At 38.4% G+C, this 16,932-nt stretch overlaps 1 protein-coding gene across 1 annotated transcript in view; it reads right to left on the reverse strand.

Moving 5' to 3' along the window:
• Window positions 1-16,932, reverse strand: part of Tbcel (tubulin folding cofactor E like) — a 79,153-nt gene that overhangs the window by 38,561 nt on the left and 23,660 nt on the right. Inside the window, exons 2-6 of the mRNA XM_004636400.3 lie at window positions 16,533-16,682; window positions 13,653-13,792; window positions 7,227-7,408; window positions 5,058-5,314; window positions 1,405-1,531 (exon numbers count right to left, since the gene is read on the reverse strand). Of these exons, the coding sequence (XP_004636457.1) occupies window positions 1,405-1,531; window positions 5,058-5,314; window positions 7,227-7,408; window positions 13,653-13,792; window positions 16,533-16,665 (839 nt within the window). The 5' untranslated portion in view covers window positions 16,666-16,682. The remainder of the gene's footprint in view (window positions 1-1,404; window positions 1,532-5,057; window positions 5,315-7,226; window positions 7,409-13,652; window positions 13,793-16,532; window positions 16,683-16,932) is intronic.

Genomic DNA, 16,932 nt, shown 5'->3' on the forward strand with positions numbered 1-16,932 from the left:
GGTCCCTCACTTACTGTGGAGGCTGCCTTCAGACACCGCAATAAGTGAAATCAGCTAAGTAGTATTTATACATATTTTAAGGCTTTATAAACCCTCCCACACTCTTAGAAATCTTCCCATACTTTTAAAAACACTTCTAATGTTCTTAATCATTTACTAAACTTGTAAACCTACATAATTTTAACAACATACATATACTGTACAGAACTGCAAAATCCCATGATATAGCAAAAATAAAATCCACAATAAATAATTTAGGTTAATATTTTTTGAAGACCCTCGAAACAATGAGTCTGCAAAAGTGGAACTGTGAAATAATGAGAGACCACTATATAGTAGTCAATATTCAAAAATCATTACAAAGCTATTTTCTTAGTCATAGAAAGAATGTGAAATCTAGTATCTACTTTTCTCTTGAACGCATTTCAATCTAGATAAGACATACTTCAGGTGTTCACCGTCACACGTGGCTAGAGGCTACTATATGAATCAGCCACATGCCTAAAAAGCGCTCAGGGTAAGGTGATTATAAAATTCAGGAGCCAATTTATCATAGTTGCAAAAGAATTTGTGTAAAGACAGTAATATCTAAGGCCTTCTCCAAAACTGTCTTCTTAAATCAAACATATGCTGATATTTCTTTCTTCATTGAGACTAATGTAGATGGCAAAAGTAGTAAGAATCTTGTGCATCAGCTGGTCTGAAAGATCAAAATTATGTTTAAAGAACCATTCTTCTTTAGAGAACCTTAAAGCCCACTGATTCTCTTTCAAAAACTACTATGGTTAGTGCACAAAGAGAACAGAGCAAAACCCTATGGCTCTTTCCATTCTAGCCAAAATCTCATTTTTGCCGCGAAATTACCCCCAGTAGGAAATTCTAGCAGTCTTTGGAAGCAGTGCCTGACACACAAAAGGCAAGAGAGTCAGACAAAGAAGGCAGTAAAAATGCCAGTCATATTGAAATCAACGTATACTCAAGAAGGAAACACAGAGGCTGCTGAAACAGCCGGTCTCCATGCATTTGCGCTTTCAACAACCATCAATGGAGGAAAAAAGACTTCAACAGGAACGATTCCCCATCATATATGGTCCTTTCTACCTTGTGACCCCAAAAATTTGTTCAAATATCTTAATATCCAAAACCACAAAAAATATAATACACTCGTGAAGGACTACTTCAGTGGCATGGGAAGGACAAGGAGATATCACGTTGTCCTCACTGTACTCATTTTTAGCCAGGACTGGAAGCTACAGATGTAGCTAGCTACAGATATAGCTCTTTCAAGCACGGCCTGCTCAAGACATGAGTAAGTTCATAGGGCCTGCTCCCCAGTCGTGCATCACTCCTTGCAGGAAACAACAGGGCCCTGTGAAAAGAAGCAAAGAAATCAGGGTAACAGACCTGGCTATCACCAGCTTCCTGCGCTCCTCAGTAGTATATGGCTGCAGAAGAGGAATTCCTAACAACCTCACTTCTTCAAGTTTGGGGAATGAATTTAGTTTATCAATGTCTTCCCAAGACTGCAAACCTAATTTGAGAAAGATATTGTTTAAGTTATTACAGAAAGTCACCTGGCAAGCTCAGGGTCCTCAGTTCAATCCCTGGTACCGCCCACAAAAAAAAAAGGAAAACAGAAAGTCACACAAATAAAAAGAAATTATTCCAATTAATAAGTCTTGGAATGCTAACATGATCATAGAGTGCCAAAGAAAATCTGGAAGATATACCACACCAACTTTGCCAGAGCCTCTCTTATCTCCATGAACTCAGTGGTCAGAAAAGACAGCCTTGTTCGCCAACATCTTCTCACCTCCTGGTTTTACCAAAATGATCCATAGCATGCCACAATTACACAATATTTTTAGAAAGTGGTACGCTAACTCACCTTATTTTATAGACTCAAAGAATGTAACCATGGATCACAGTTGATAGTGTCGTACTCAAATTTTTACCTGACAATTTCTAAAGTGGGATATGGTCAACACAACACAATTATATGAAAAATTATCATTTTCGTGCTGTTCTCATTTTATGACAGGGGAAATGGATCCAAAATCATTGTTAAACAAGAACCTTGAACCTTTTACTAAGGAGAACACAGCACAAATTAAGATTTTTAGTTGTACAATTAAGCTGTCCCTATGGCTACGAGCAAATGTATTATCCAAGTCAATATCTGACTTGCAAGTCATGACTTGCAAGCAGAAAAAATACTCCTAATGTTATGAAGTTGGTCAATTTTACATCACAGAAAATCCATTTTGGAGGGCTGCGGAGATAGCACAGTGGTCTAAGTGCCTGCCTGGCAAGTGCAAGGTCCTGAGTTTGATCCCCGGTACCATATACCATGCCAGCCCCGAAACCAGGCATGGTGGCTCACGCCTGTAATCCCAGCACTGAGGAGGCTGAGACAGGAGGATCACTATGAGTCCAAGCTGCATAGTAAGACACTGTATGGAAAAAAAGAAAAGAAAACCCATTTTGGACAGCAGCATACTCCCTTCCTATTGTCATAAAACTTGCACAAAGGTAAACACAGAGGCACGACCTATGAGGACTGTGCATCAATTGTTCTAAATCACAACAGTCCCCTTCCCTTACAACAGCACTTCCATCTAGAAGGAAGAATAGGGTTAGATCAACAGGTGTCAAACTGTGAAAAAACAGCTTCCTTACACAAAACACTGCCTTTTAAAACTTAGTTTTCACTAGTAACATCCATGGTGAAATAAACTAAGTTTATGTTTTTTCAGTTGGTGGTTAGAGTTACTTTCAAGTATGCAATTGTGGGCTGGGAGATAGCTCAGTGCTCTAAGTGCCTGCCTGGCAAGCATAGGGTCACAAGTTCGATCCCCGGTACCAGGTGCGCTGTGCCAGCCTGAAACTGGGTGTGGTGGTGCATGCCTGTAATCGCAGTGCTGGGGAGGCTGAGACAGGAGGATCACTACGAGTCCGAGCTGTGTACCAAATACATAAATAAAAGATTTTTTCAAAAATCAAAAATCCATTACGCAATTGTTCCAAGAAACAATGAATAACAATGTCTCAAGAATGAGTCATACTGGGAAAAGGTTTTTATAAAATACACATCTGATAAAGGCCTGTTAGAGACAATACAAAATGGACTCTTAAAACTCAGCACTAAAAAGACACCCCGACTAACAACATACACAAACACCCAAATTTACACATCACTCATCAAAGATCAAATGCAGATGTCAATTAAGCGCACAAAAAGATGTTCAACATTAAACATAATTAGGAAATTTCAATACTGTGACAAACTTGTTAGAATGGTAAAATCCCAAACACCGACAATACAAAATTCTGGCAAGGATGTGGAGCAACAAGAACTCTCGCCCACTCCTGGTGGGACTAAAAATGGTACAGCTACTTGGGAACCAAACTTGCCAGTCTCTTAGCAAACTAAACATTTTTTCTCATTCCAGGTACTCCAACAGTTACACCCTTATAATTTACCTGAATGAGCTGAAAACCTATGTCCTTGCAAAAGCCTACCCACAGATATTTAAAAGAGCTTTATCATAACAGCCAAAACTTGGAAGCTACAAGAAGTCCTTCACTGGTCACAGATAACGAATTGTGATACATCTAGCAAAAGGTATATTGTATGGTGCTACAAAGAAATGACCAATCAAGCCATGGAAAGGAATGGAGGCTTCAAATGCACATCACTAAATGCAAGAAGCTGCTATGGCTTGCATCTCATGTGCTCCCCAATGCTTCACGCGGTCCCTGGAGGCGCTTTTAGGAGGTAGCTGAGTCTAGGGTGTGTGATTTGAGGGTTAGAGGTGTGTGGCACTGGTTTAGTCAACTCCTTGGTTTATCACAATTTGGGGTGAGGGTATTGGGAAGGCCAAGCCCAGGTATGGGTGGTACCACCCCAAAGCCTCACAGCCTGGATGGGAAGAGGGGAAAGGAGGCCTCTTGCTGCTGCTGCTGCCTCCTGCCTGCTCTGCCATGAACTATTTCTCCATGTCCCCCTCTACCACGCCACCCTGCCTTGAAACCAGCTAACTGTGGACTGAAAACTCTGCAAACTGTGAACCACAATAGACCTTTCTGCCTTTAACTCGTGGGAATCATGTATTTCATCTCAGCAAGGAAGAAGGTAACACAGCAGCCAATCCAAAAACGCCACATACTGTGTGATTCCAAATGCATGGAGTAACATTCTAGAAAGGGCAAAATTATCAAAAAGTTCAGTTCAGTGGTTGTCAGGACTTAGGGCATAAATAAATGGAGAATATATATATATATATATATATATATATTTAGCAGTGAAACTATTCTACACAATAGTGTGTACATGTATTTGTCAAAACCCAAAGAATGTAAAACACCAAGAATGAATCCTAATATACATTATAATGGCATGTCATCATAAGTTTATGAATTAAAAGACTACCAATTTGCTATGCTGGTGTGGGCTACTGATAGTGGGGCTTCCAGGTATGTGGGGAACACAGCATGTTTGGGAACTCTCCCAAAAACCTGTCAATGTGCTGTGAACTTCGAAGTGCTCTAAAGCAGAAAGCTTACTAATTAAAAAACAAAACAAAAAAAACAGGCTGAATATAGTCATCTCTGTGATACAATTAGATGGCAACAATGGACAATAAACTACAAATAGAAGGAAGGTGAGCATCTGATAAGAGAGCAGGTTGGGATTCCTCACCCCAAATAAAGAAAAAGCAGTCTAGTCTGTACTTCTTTTCACTCTGCCTTTTTACTATCTAATTCATCCACTTCATTCCACTCCTTTCACAGCATGATCTCTTTAATATATAAAATGTAAGTTGCTAATGTAATGCTATGTCACCTAATTTTTATTAGAGCATTTATGAATATGAATGCCTTAAATTTAGTCAATCAGTAGGTACTGGCATGTCATTTTTTTTTCTTCTGGCATGTCATGTTGAAAATTTGTCCTTTAAAAAGGTACAAGTGTAAGTAAAAATATATTTTCATTGTACTTCATACATTGGCCCAGATTAATCCGCATACAGCATGAAGAAGAGCCTGCAGCTCACCTGATTTGTGGAGGCTGATGGATCGCAGATTAGGAAACAACCTTGCCAGTGAATCATTAGGCTCCTCGATGGCATTCAAGTGATTGTTGGCCAGGACGAGGGTATCCAGCGAAGGAAACATAACTCCTAACTTTCGTATCTCAGTCCAGTCTTGGAGGTTATTGTCCGTTATATGTAGGAGCTTAAGAGAATGACAGCAAATAGATGAACAAGACACTGTTTCATAGTCGTTAAGGCACAGGAAGAGCTCCTCCAAACTGCGAAGAAAAAGGGGAAATACTTCATTCTCTAAAGAAGTTTATAGTTTGTACTGTCGCTTATTTTTAGTCATTCAATAAATAGAGTGTCTGCTCTATGTGAGAGTAGGAGGTATTACAGAGAAAATATAAAGATGTCTTCCTGAACTGCAAAACATCGTATAAACAGGAAGGCAAAACCTCAAACATGTGAAACAAATAATATAAGCTGGACAGATTTGTGCTTAAATAATTAAATGCTAAATTAAACAGTACTAACTGTAAATACAATTGTTGCTCATATAGGAATAAACTAGAAATTATAGTTGGAATATTCAGGAAAAGATTCATGGCACTGGCTGGACTTGCGTAAGTTGGTGGGAAAGAAAAGGAAATTCCAGCAACAACACGGAAGAATGTTTAAGAATAGAAACAATAATTACTGTCTTCCTACCCTGTGTTTGAAACAGTACAAATTTTACTTTTATTTCTAAAAGGTAAATATTACTGTTCCTGCCAATTTACAGACAAGAAAGTTGAGCCTAAAGAGGGTAAGTAGTTTTGTAAAGGTCATATGGTGCGTAAATGGAACTGGGATTTAAGAGTTCATTAAGTACCATGCTGGAAGTTGCATCTTATAAGGAAAGCAATCTTATACAGTAAAACATTAAGATGCAATAAACACTGGCAGATGAAATTGTGATGGGCTTTGATAATGTCCATATTTAGATAGTCAAACTACAGCTTGAAGAAAATAATATCCAATGTAACCACTGTTAATTTCCTATCATCTTGTTTCAAAATTCTGTATTGTTTTTATTGGTTTATATTTTCTATTCTTTTTAAAATAAATACATAAATAAGAAACATTTAGTGCGCTAAGGGGTGAGGGCAGGAGCTTCCTATTATAATTATACCACTGTAAAATACATTTGATTGGGGCTGGGGAGATGGCTCAGTAGGATAAGCGCTTCCCTGGCAAGCACAAGGGTCTGAGTTCAATCCCCAGTTCCACCAAAAAGAAAAAAAAAAAACCTGACTTCAGAGATACCATATTAAAATGATTAAAATATGCTTTAAAAAGTGAATTCAGAGTTAATAAAGCACTAAATGTGCCAATAAAAAGGGACTGCAGCTTCATAGCCAGGTATGGTGGCATGCACCTATAACCCCAGCACATAGGAGGCTGAGGCAGGAGGATTGCAAGGTAAAGCCTACCTGGGCAATTTAATGAGACCTTGTCTCAAAATAAATAATAAAAAAAGGTTGGGGATATAGCTCAAGATAAAGGCCCTGGCTTCAATCCTCAGTACTGAAAATCAATCAATCAATCAATCAATCAATCAATCAATCAATCAAAAGGTTCCCAAAGCTAGTCTCCTTGACATATTTTTTAAAGGTTGTTTGCACCCTTATGTGCATTAACAACAGACACAAACAAAACAGTAAAAGGCATTTCTAAACTGATAAAAAGTATGATTTGTTTCTCATATTGTTGAAAAGAATACCAAAGGTCCATTTTCCCACCCGCCAGCTAGGTATTTAATCATCTAAATGTTACGATGTTTTAGAGATACTATGAATTTTTTTTTTCCTCCCAAATAAAGGGGTTGAAGCAAAAGTCCTGAATCAGGTAATCAGAAGATTAGAATGGCGAAAGGCTGGGGGATCTAGAGGCGATAAGTGCTTCTCAGGGGTATTTTCTAGCCAAAGGATGGCATATCTCAGGTCTCGGAGCTACTCGATGCTGGATCAACGTTCCACTGGAGAAGCTGCCACATTACCCTCACAACCTCATGCTCATTCTTCACTTTTCTAGCCTCCTTCTCCATTCAGGCTGCAGGTCTAGTATTTCCGAGATGGGAGATCAGCAGTAGTTCTATGGGCTAACAAGTGGCAGCACAGCGCCCTCTCCACCAAGCTCTAGGCTTACTCTGGTAACTCCTGCAGGATCGTGTGCACCGTCTCCCAGGAAGCTTTGCTGTTGTTGAGGACGAGTTTGCGAACCCCAGAGAAGGACCCAGCACATGTTCTTTCTAAAACTGACAAATTCAGAGGGTTGGAACTCAGGTTTAGAAACTCCAACTGGGGAACATTTGACACAATTTTACTGACCTAGAGAGGAGAAATAAAGAAAGGAAAAGCATATCAGGTAGTAATCAGAGCTTTTAATAGCAATCACCACGCTCAAGAAGGCCTGAATGAGTGGGTCCCGAGGCACAGGCCCATTTACCTCAGGGAATCCTTCTTAGTGATGCTGCCCACGAGCAGCATAAGTGATTTCAACAACTCTTCACAAATAACTTAATCTCTTTCTATGAAATAGCAGCATATCTGATAAGTAATGGTACAAAAAAAGATTTCCTATGTCACCATTAACAAAGTTTCTGCTCTTTATGTGACAGTTTTTGTGATAAAGAGAAAAAGATAGTTTAGATGACATTACAGTCTATAAATTTTTAAAGAGATGAGACTAGGTCATGTAATTCTCTTTGAGTATCTTCTTCTCATTGTCAGAACATTAAGGCTAATTAAAGGGTTCTTTAAAACCACCCAGTAGCAATTCATAAGTTCAAAACAGAAAACACCACATATATTCAAAACTAATCAAGAATGTATGGTTTAAAGATGTGTATCACACTTTAAAATATATTTACTTAAAAACTAAGCTATCCATAACTATGTAACAGAAGTAGAAAAATACTCCATTCAATGATTATTTACTAACCTAACTGTTTAGTTGCACATTACTAGAGCTTTATATAGCTTGTTCAACATTCTCAAAACGACTTGCAAGATAAGACTACTCGTGCTGTACTATGTAAAGGACCTGGGGTTCAAAGATGTTGCTTAATTTGACTAACTTCTCAAAGCCACAAATTTGGAATTAAAAACTCAGTCACTGTTCTTTTCACCTGCTAGTCATCATAGAAAAAATAACCAGAAAAAAATAAGACAATTGCAGAGCAGCTGACACAATGGGTGAGAAGGACAAGCTTAAGCAAGAAGAAAAATACTAAATGCTTGTAAATATACTAAGCATCAAGCGTCAGTCGATGTGGTAACCAAATCATGAAAAATGGAATAGAAAGGGGTAGTCAGGATTAGCTTCAGAGATAGAAAATCTGGTTGAAACCAGTTTCCAGCACTTCCCAGCCACGTGGTTTCACAGAAGCCAGCTTCCCAATTCAGAAAACAAGGAGCACAGCGCCCATCTACGGGATGCGGCTACTGGACTGAATGAAGCACACACGTGATTCACTCAGCACGGCAAAGGCATCTCTTTGAAACCTGTCCTTAATTACCCGCTAACTGCATGTAAATATGGAAGCAGGGGCAGTGGGGTATTTAGCATTTACTGAAGAACTTATGGCACAAAAACATTTAATAAATATAACTACAGCTAATATAATACTACAAACCAGTATCTCAACCCTTGCTGTCCATCAGAATGTACCGATTCCCAGGGACTACCATAAACTATTCGGTCAGAAGTTTCACAAGTGGGACAAGCTTCAGGGTTGGGACCTAGGTATCAGTTTCTTTTCAGAACTCTGGAAAACAGCGTAAGGAAGGAGGGGCGAAATCATGGGTAGAAAAAAAAAAGTAACTGTATTTTATGTCAGGCCTTTGTCTATATTCATCCCAGGAGCTCTAAAATCAGAGTAGATTAATTCCAATAAGGTTCAGAGGAGAATGTCAGAGTTTCATCTAACCCCCACACTAACCCTTTGAAGTTAGTATCACTTTTATTCTCATTTTAGAAATGAAGAAATAAGCTACTTTTTAGGGAAAATACAGAACACTTCTGTTTAAAATACAGGGAATTTATACCAGTCTGCACGAGTCCTTCTGCTTTATTCTTTTGGTGATCAAAGGGTATCAAACATTTTGCAATATATGGCTAGAATCTGTGATTACAGCACAGCTATACAGTTCATGCAAGGACCAAGTATGTACTACATTCTATGACCCAAATACTAATGTTACAAAGGACCTTGACATAGAAGAGGATGACCACTGTACCTTACATCTTTTAAGCACGGGGAAAAAGTGGAATTGTGCTCCTTCTAAGGCACAAAGAGCACTGGGGAGATGGCTTGGCGGTCTAAGCACCTGCCTGGCAAGCATGAGGACCAGAGTAGCACCACATGCCATGACCACCCCGGAGTCCGGGCATACCGTGCCGGCCCTGAAACCTGGTGTGGTGGCGCACAACTGCAATCCCAGCACTGAGGAGGCTGAGACAGGAGCATCACTGAGTCTGAGCTATGTAGCGAGACCCTGTGCCTATATAAATACATTAATTCATTTTTTTTAAATTTAAGGCACAAAGACTGTTAATTTTGGTAAAACCTAGTTAAACAGAAACAAAATAGAAGTCTTTTGCTTTCTTCCCATATTTTATTTGTAAAATAAAGAGGAGGATATTAGAAGATGGGTAATCTTACGGTTTTAAAATAATGTCTTGGGAGCTTTTCCAAGGCTAACAGATATACGACGCAATCATCAGAGCCTACTTCTATGCTACCACTCGTGGAAATACAGATTTATATTAATTGCCTGTGTATTCTAAAACATAAGATTGAACTAGATTCTCGTAACTCAAACAGGAAAGTAATATATGGTAGAAATAGATACTGTCCTTTTAAAGGGCAGAAATAAGTTTTTAATGTAACGTCAAATGGAAAGACTCAGAAAATAAAATACAACAGAAAATTTTACTTATGGAAAATTTCCCAAGGGCAAAGACTCACAAACATCCCACTAAGGCTCTAGGGCTATAGACTGACTTTCCTTTCTTAAATTCTAGACAACAGCAGCAACAAGATCACCTCCGGACTGAGTCTGCTCATGTGCAGAAACACGGAGATGAATTTGGACGCCGCATAAGGCCTCCAGTCTCATGATTTAATAGGGGCTCCTGCACACTGGCTTCTAAGAGAAGAAACTAAAGGTTTAAGCAACAAGGGGAAAGAGTTTTAAGATAACAATCTGTAATTTATACTCAAGCCATTCTCTACATCACCCGACTGGCTAATTCCTCCTTCCTCTCAATTGCTTGATTTCATTTCTTTTATAAAATGGTTTTGAGAAGAAAAGGAGAAAAAAAGGAGGTATCTTGGGAAAGGCCCAAAATTCTACTCAGCAAACTTTAAGTCAATAGCTAAAAATGAATTTTATTAACATTTCAGTGCCTAAATTTATTATGGTAGAAATAAATCTCCACTCCCCCAAAAAAGAAAGAATTACATTTCTCACTCACACATATTGTATCCTTTGGATTTACAGCAACCAACAGTTCAATTTACAAAAGAAGTTACCCATGATTCATAACATTGGTGACAAAACAAAATTGAAAGAACCTATTATATTGTTCCATATTTATTGTATTAACACTGGTTAAGTGAACCTACTTTATGGTTAGGGAAAAATATTTTTGGTAATCGGACATAAGCATTGTAATGAGGTTAAAATATCATTTTTTTTCTTTTTTGTCTTTTGGAGACAGGGTCTCGCTATGCAGCTCAGGCTGGCCTTGTGCTCACTTTGTAGCCCAGGCTGGTCTAAAACTCCCAATGATCCTTCTGCCTCACCTCACCCTCCCAAGTGCTGGGATTACAGATGTGGGCTACCATGCCTGGCAAAAGGTAATGTCTTAAAACCAGTGACCACACAAGGCTTTTAAAGTAGCCTGGTAAAGAACTTATCAAAGCAAAAAGTCAACATCCCTTCAGCCTTTCTCCTTTATCATTGTTCTCTGAAGAAAATAAAAACAAGCTGGAGTCAGGCACGGCGGCACATGCCATACTCCTAGCCATGCAGAGGCTGAGGCAGCAGGGTCACAAGGTCAAGGCCGGCCTCAGCACCTAGCAGGATCCTGCCCAAACATAAAACGGACTGAGGAACCAACTCAGTGCAATAGTGTAGGGTTCATTCCCCAGTAATGAAAAGGTTAATAAATAAGCAGAATATGGAAATTTGAAAGTTGCAGCTACAAATGTCCACCTGAAAACTCCCTAAAAACATTACTGAGCATGTAAGAGGGTGAAAACTGAATATAGACAGAGTACAAATAAATTTGTGACTCTCTGGCTATATGTCAACATGGCCTGACAAATATTTAGTACAGACCTCTGTCTAAGCAGAGAAAAGGCTGAATTACGTTGTGCAGCACTGTGTACTGATCCACACACTTAAAGCTTCCTCTGTCATTACGAAACTGCTCCCACCAGTTAGCAAAAATTCATGTACATAGTTAAAGTACAAGTCAATACAAAGCACACAGCTTCTGGGAAATTTTATATTCTCAAGGTAACAACTCTAGAGGATTCAGCGCATGATCATCACAGCTGAACTGACTCAAAAGAAGAACTGCTCTGACTTGTCACCAGCTCAAACTACAAATCTCAGTAGACCTTCAGTGGGAAGACCCAAAAGAATTACAGAGAAGGACGATTAACACGGCATTCTCTCTGCATTTGTGCAGTGCGGATGGAGCAGAGCAATGAGGTGTCTCAAAAGATTAAGAAGGCACACACTACAACTTGTTAAACAGTGAGTTATACCAGTTCTTTAAATCAACAAATGTATAAACAGAGATTATTTCTTGCAACAGCCCTGTAAATCTGTGTATCACCTAGAAATTAGGTGAACCACATGTCTAAGATTTTGGTAAAAATCCTAATGGAAACAGGAAGTAGAACAGTTACTAGACAAAATAAACCTACGAAGTAGATAAATACAGAAAAAGTGAACAAATTAGGATAGACACAGATTTTTCTTAAACAAGAAAGCTATCTTAGGACTTCTGTAGCATTCAATATCTACAAAGTACTTCAATGATTAATTTTAATCAACCAACATGTCTTATGGATGAACAAGCTGAACCACTACAAAACTATGTGAATTTCTTAAGATCACAGGAAAAATTGGATCACAGGAAAAGTGATCTTGATTAATCCTTAAAACATAATCATTTATTTACTGACACATTCAACAAATATTTGCCTTCCTACTCTGCTAGGCACTGATCAATTTAAAAAGACAAAAATTTCCACCTCAAATATCTTTTAGTCTAGCAGGAAAACTGTCATGTAAGCAAGCAAGTACAGCACTGAATCCTACCACAGCAGCATGATACAGGCACCAGGGGGATCTGACTGCCTGAACGAGAGCCAGAGAAGATTTCAAAGAGAAGCAGCCGCTGGGCCAAGTCTGGAAGGATAAAGAGGAAGTGGCCAGGTAGACGGAGGAGAAAGAGGGCACTGAGTCAGCATAAATAGAAGCTTTGCGTGTCTTGAGTTTATTATGGGCTGGACGTAAAAGTAAATGGCTAAAGATGCAAATAAAGTTCCAGAAACAGCCAGGCGTGGTGGCACACACCTGTAATCCCACCTTTAGGAGGCTGAGGTAAGAGGATCACTTCAAGTTCAAAGCCAGCCTGGGCCAGATGGTGAGTTCAAGGTAGCCTGAACAATATTAAGACCCTGCTTCAAAACAAAATAGTAGGTTCCAGAAATCAAATTAATAGTTCCAGAAATCACAAAGGGCCAAATAACCATATGATGAAGGACCAAGCTCAAAGCATTCAGACCTTAATTTCTATGCAATGAAAGCCTTTAGGAGATTCGATGTAAGTGTGTCATAGCACGGTTCATATACTAGAAGGAGTCTGTGGTCGCACTGTGCAAGGTACATGACCCAGCAGTGGGAACCATCTCTAACAGCTGAAGCAAAAAAGCAGAGCCTAACTTAAGGCTGGGGCGTGAACCAAGCAAGAAAAATTATTTGTCCTTCACTCTTCCAGTTAAGCTTTTATCAGGTATGTAATGTTACCTACAAAAACAAGAGAGACTGTTATAATTCTGTTATTTGTGTACTTAGGGTTACTCTGAGGTCAAAAGACTTCAGCTATATTGAAACATCTGATAATAAAGTTTTAACATATTTGGGATAAATTTCACTAATGAGGATATTTTCATAATCTTGGTTTCAAGCTCCTAGGAGAATTGCATGTCAATTTATAGTGATAAATAGTAAAGTAAAGTGGAAAAATGAGCATGGGACATATAAACTAGTAAAAGTAGCAGAGAATTAATTGGTAGTAAGTCTAAACCTCCACAGAGTCATTAACCTCTTGATGCCTAGAAAGTTCCTCAGACCTTTTCATAGTGATAAAAACAGGCTGGCAACAACAAAGCTGTCGGGACAATCACCCGACAGGTGATGAAGTCATTTATCTTGAGAGGTAGAGACAACAAGAATCTCAAATGAGAACTGAATTAAGCAGAATATATAATAACATAAACAGTAACAGAGTGGTTATTTCTGTCCTTCATCAAAATAGGAACTTTACCTCATGCCAGTCTCCGAGTTTGTTGTCAGAAAGATCTAATTCCGATACATGAGCGCAAAAGGCGGCGATTTCTCTTTCATCTCCTGCACAGGTAATTCCGCAGCTGTTCAACACTAGTACACTTGGGAGGTTGAGGCGATCTGAATCAAGGGAAACAAAACACTTCTACATCAATCTAACTTTTGACTACCCCAGTTAGGCCACAGAAATCATCGAGAAACAAAGATCAGTGTGAAAGTGCACAAGGATCTAAACAATGATGAATTAAGAGGGTCCAAGAGCCCTGAACTGGAGGAGGAGATGACCAAATATGGCTAGGAGGAGCTCAGAGGTACTAAACTATCACCCCAAAGTCCTCTGGGTTTTCATTCCTAGCAGGGTTCTTTTTTTTTTTTTCCTTGTCTCTTGTTTTCATTTATTACTTTTTTTTCTTAAACATTTACTTGAGAGACAGTATGGGAGTAACTGATATGACATGACAAGCAGTATGTATTTAGAAGACCAAATGACAGGCATTCCGAGCATGGCCCTAGTATTACACATTGCTATCTTCAGTGCAGTTGCTTAGTTCACAGGTATCAGCATACATAGTCAGGGTGAGAATGCTACCAATTAACTGCTAGTTTCAAAAACCTGCTGAAGATTCTCAGGATCATTGCCTTAACCATCTTGTGCATATAAATGTATGGCTTTGCCCCTGTCATGTTTCCTAGCTTTTCTCCTTGCCCTCTCTTCATTGTGTAATTCTTAAGTTCTCGCTTTCCTTTTAATTGTGTTATACTTTTCTATTTTTATTTCTTATTTTGAGTTCCTACACTAGGGGAGAGGCTATACGATCTTTACACATGTGGGTATCATTTATTTCACTTATGAGGTGGGAATGTAGACTGGTGCAACCATTATGGAAATCAGTGTGGAGACTCGTTAAAAAACTAGGACTGGAAATCCCATTCAAACCAGCTATCCCCCTACTGGGAATTTTCCCAGAGGAACTGAAAAAGCCATATCATAGTGATATATGTGCACCTATGTTTATAGCGTCACAATTTGTGATAGCCAAATCTTGGAAACAACCAAGATACCCAACACCTGAGGAATGGAAGAAAAAGATATGGTATTTTTATACAATGGAGACAATGGAGTATTACTCAGCTATAAAGAATGATAAACTCGAAGCCTTTATATTTAAGTGGACGCCACTTGAAGATATAAGTGAAATGAACCAGCAAGGATCTTTATCTTAGTTATCAACAACAGATGGGTGGTCTTATCACCAGAACACTACACAGGTGAAATTCAGGTCCGGATCACCACCACCTCTACTGGCCTTGACTCTTTAATTCAGTACAAAACTATTTTGGACAGTTCTTCTCTGACTGATGTGTATCTTTACCTTTTATGTCTATGAAAATAACCTCAACCCTGTAGATTATCTGTTAAGCCATTTCTGTTCTTTAAGTTCATATTCAAGAAATCTTCCTCATTTAAGGATATCCACTTAAAACTTTGCATTTGTTTCTGCTGTACTTGTCTATCAGTTATCCTTATTTCATATTCATGTAGATTTTATCCCTTATGAATATTAGCCTCCTTTTAAAATGTAATTGTAGTAAGAAAAAGTATTTCAGTATCTAAAATCTTCAATGAATTCAGCCAAGCAGGTAACAACTTTGACTACTACCTGGTTTAAAAACATATGAATACATAAAATCACTCTTACTATCTCTACTAACAGGGATAAACATAGCCATTCAACGACCCATTCCACTTGGTATAAGATACTGAATCATGAAGGTCATATTTTATTAAACAGATGCCTCAAATTATGAGTTTTCAACCTAACACCTTTTATTATCAAATTTCTCAGAATGAGAATGAATCCTTAAAAAAAAAAAGTTACCAAGATGTGTCTGCCATTCCAGGTTATATGATGTGAAAAGATAACTGTATTGTGAAATATTAAATACTCAGTGACTTCTGATAGAAACTAAAACAATGAATCACCATTAATTCCCCTTAATTACAAAGAACCAAGTCCAAGGTCTGTTAAGTAAAACATTAAGCTAAAAGGCAAAAACACATATCGTACATCTCTAGTTAGTCAATGAACTCTAGTCATATCTAATCTGTCCTAAACTATCTTTATCTCCTACGTACAGTCTACATTCCTGAAGGACCACAGCTTTACATACCTTCCTAGACATACTATCTTTTTCCCTTAATAACTGTGGCATTCATTTGATTCAATATAAACTACCTTTTGTTGTATCTTTGTAAACATAAATGTCTTCTAATTTAATCAAGCTGTTAAGGTCTTTAACAGACCTTAAAGAGGTCTGAGAGATAGGCCAGCCCTGGACTGTTTCCTATTCTCTCAGTTCTTTAAAGAATATGCACTTGAAATTATTTCTCACTCAAGTATTATTCTTAGGGGCTGGGGAGATGGCTCAGTAGAATAAGCACTTGCCTGGAAAGCACAAGGGCCTGAGTTCAATCCCTGGTTACAAAAAAAAAAAAAAAAGTATTATTCTTGCAACTAAAACACTTCCTGGCCAATCTAAAGGAAAACAAGTTTTGTGAGACTTTTTTTAGTAACTGAAATCCAGCCAGGAATGATGGTGTGCACCCATGTAATCTCAGCACTCAGGAGGCTGAGACAGAAGGATCTAGCCTAGGATACATAGTGAGTTCAAGACCACCCTGCACTACAAAGCAAGACCCTATCTCAAGAAAAAAAAAAAAATCACCTGAAATCCAAATAAGAATGATTAGACTTATAACTTAAAGGAAGTCATTCGCAAATTACGCAACATTGTGATATATATATATATAACCTCCTAAGTACATTCCAGTAAGTAAATACTTTAAGTCTCATCTTACCTTTCATAGGAGAGCCCTGAGGTGTGGCTGGAACATGGACTCCCATCCCAGGGCCACGGCGGTAAGGAAAGTTTTCAGGACTATATTTTTCACATAATACTTGCATAAAACTTCTTCCACTGGGTTGGTCCATTTTCCTTCCCTAAAATACTATAAAACACCAAGACATCACCAAAATTATTTACTCATATAACAAATATTTACTGAAAACCAATTATTTATCAGATACTAGGTCACTACTCCCAGCCACTTACACTGTAGGGAAGCTATATAGGTAGACAAATGACAGCAATAAAAGCTCAGGATATGACGTTTGCAATATAATAAGAGAATGCCAAAGTTTAGAAGGAGGTGACCACTTACAACCTAGAATAACAAGAAGGCTTTTGATTGGTATCAG

Source organism: Octodon degus, unplaced genomic scaffold (assembly GCF_000260255.1).
Source record: "Octodon degus isolate 3935 unplaced genomic scaffold, OctDeg1.0 scaffold00080, whole genome shotgun sequence".
Taxonomy (NCBI): Eukaryota; Metazoa; Chordata; class Mammalia; order Rodentia; family Octodontidae; genus Octodon; species Octodon degus.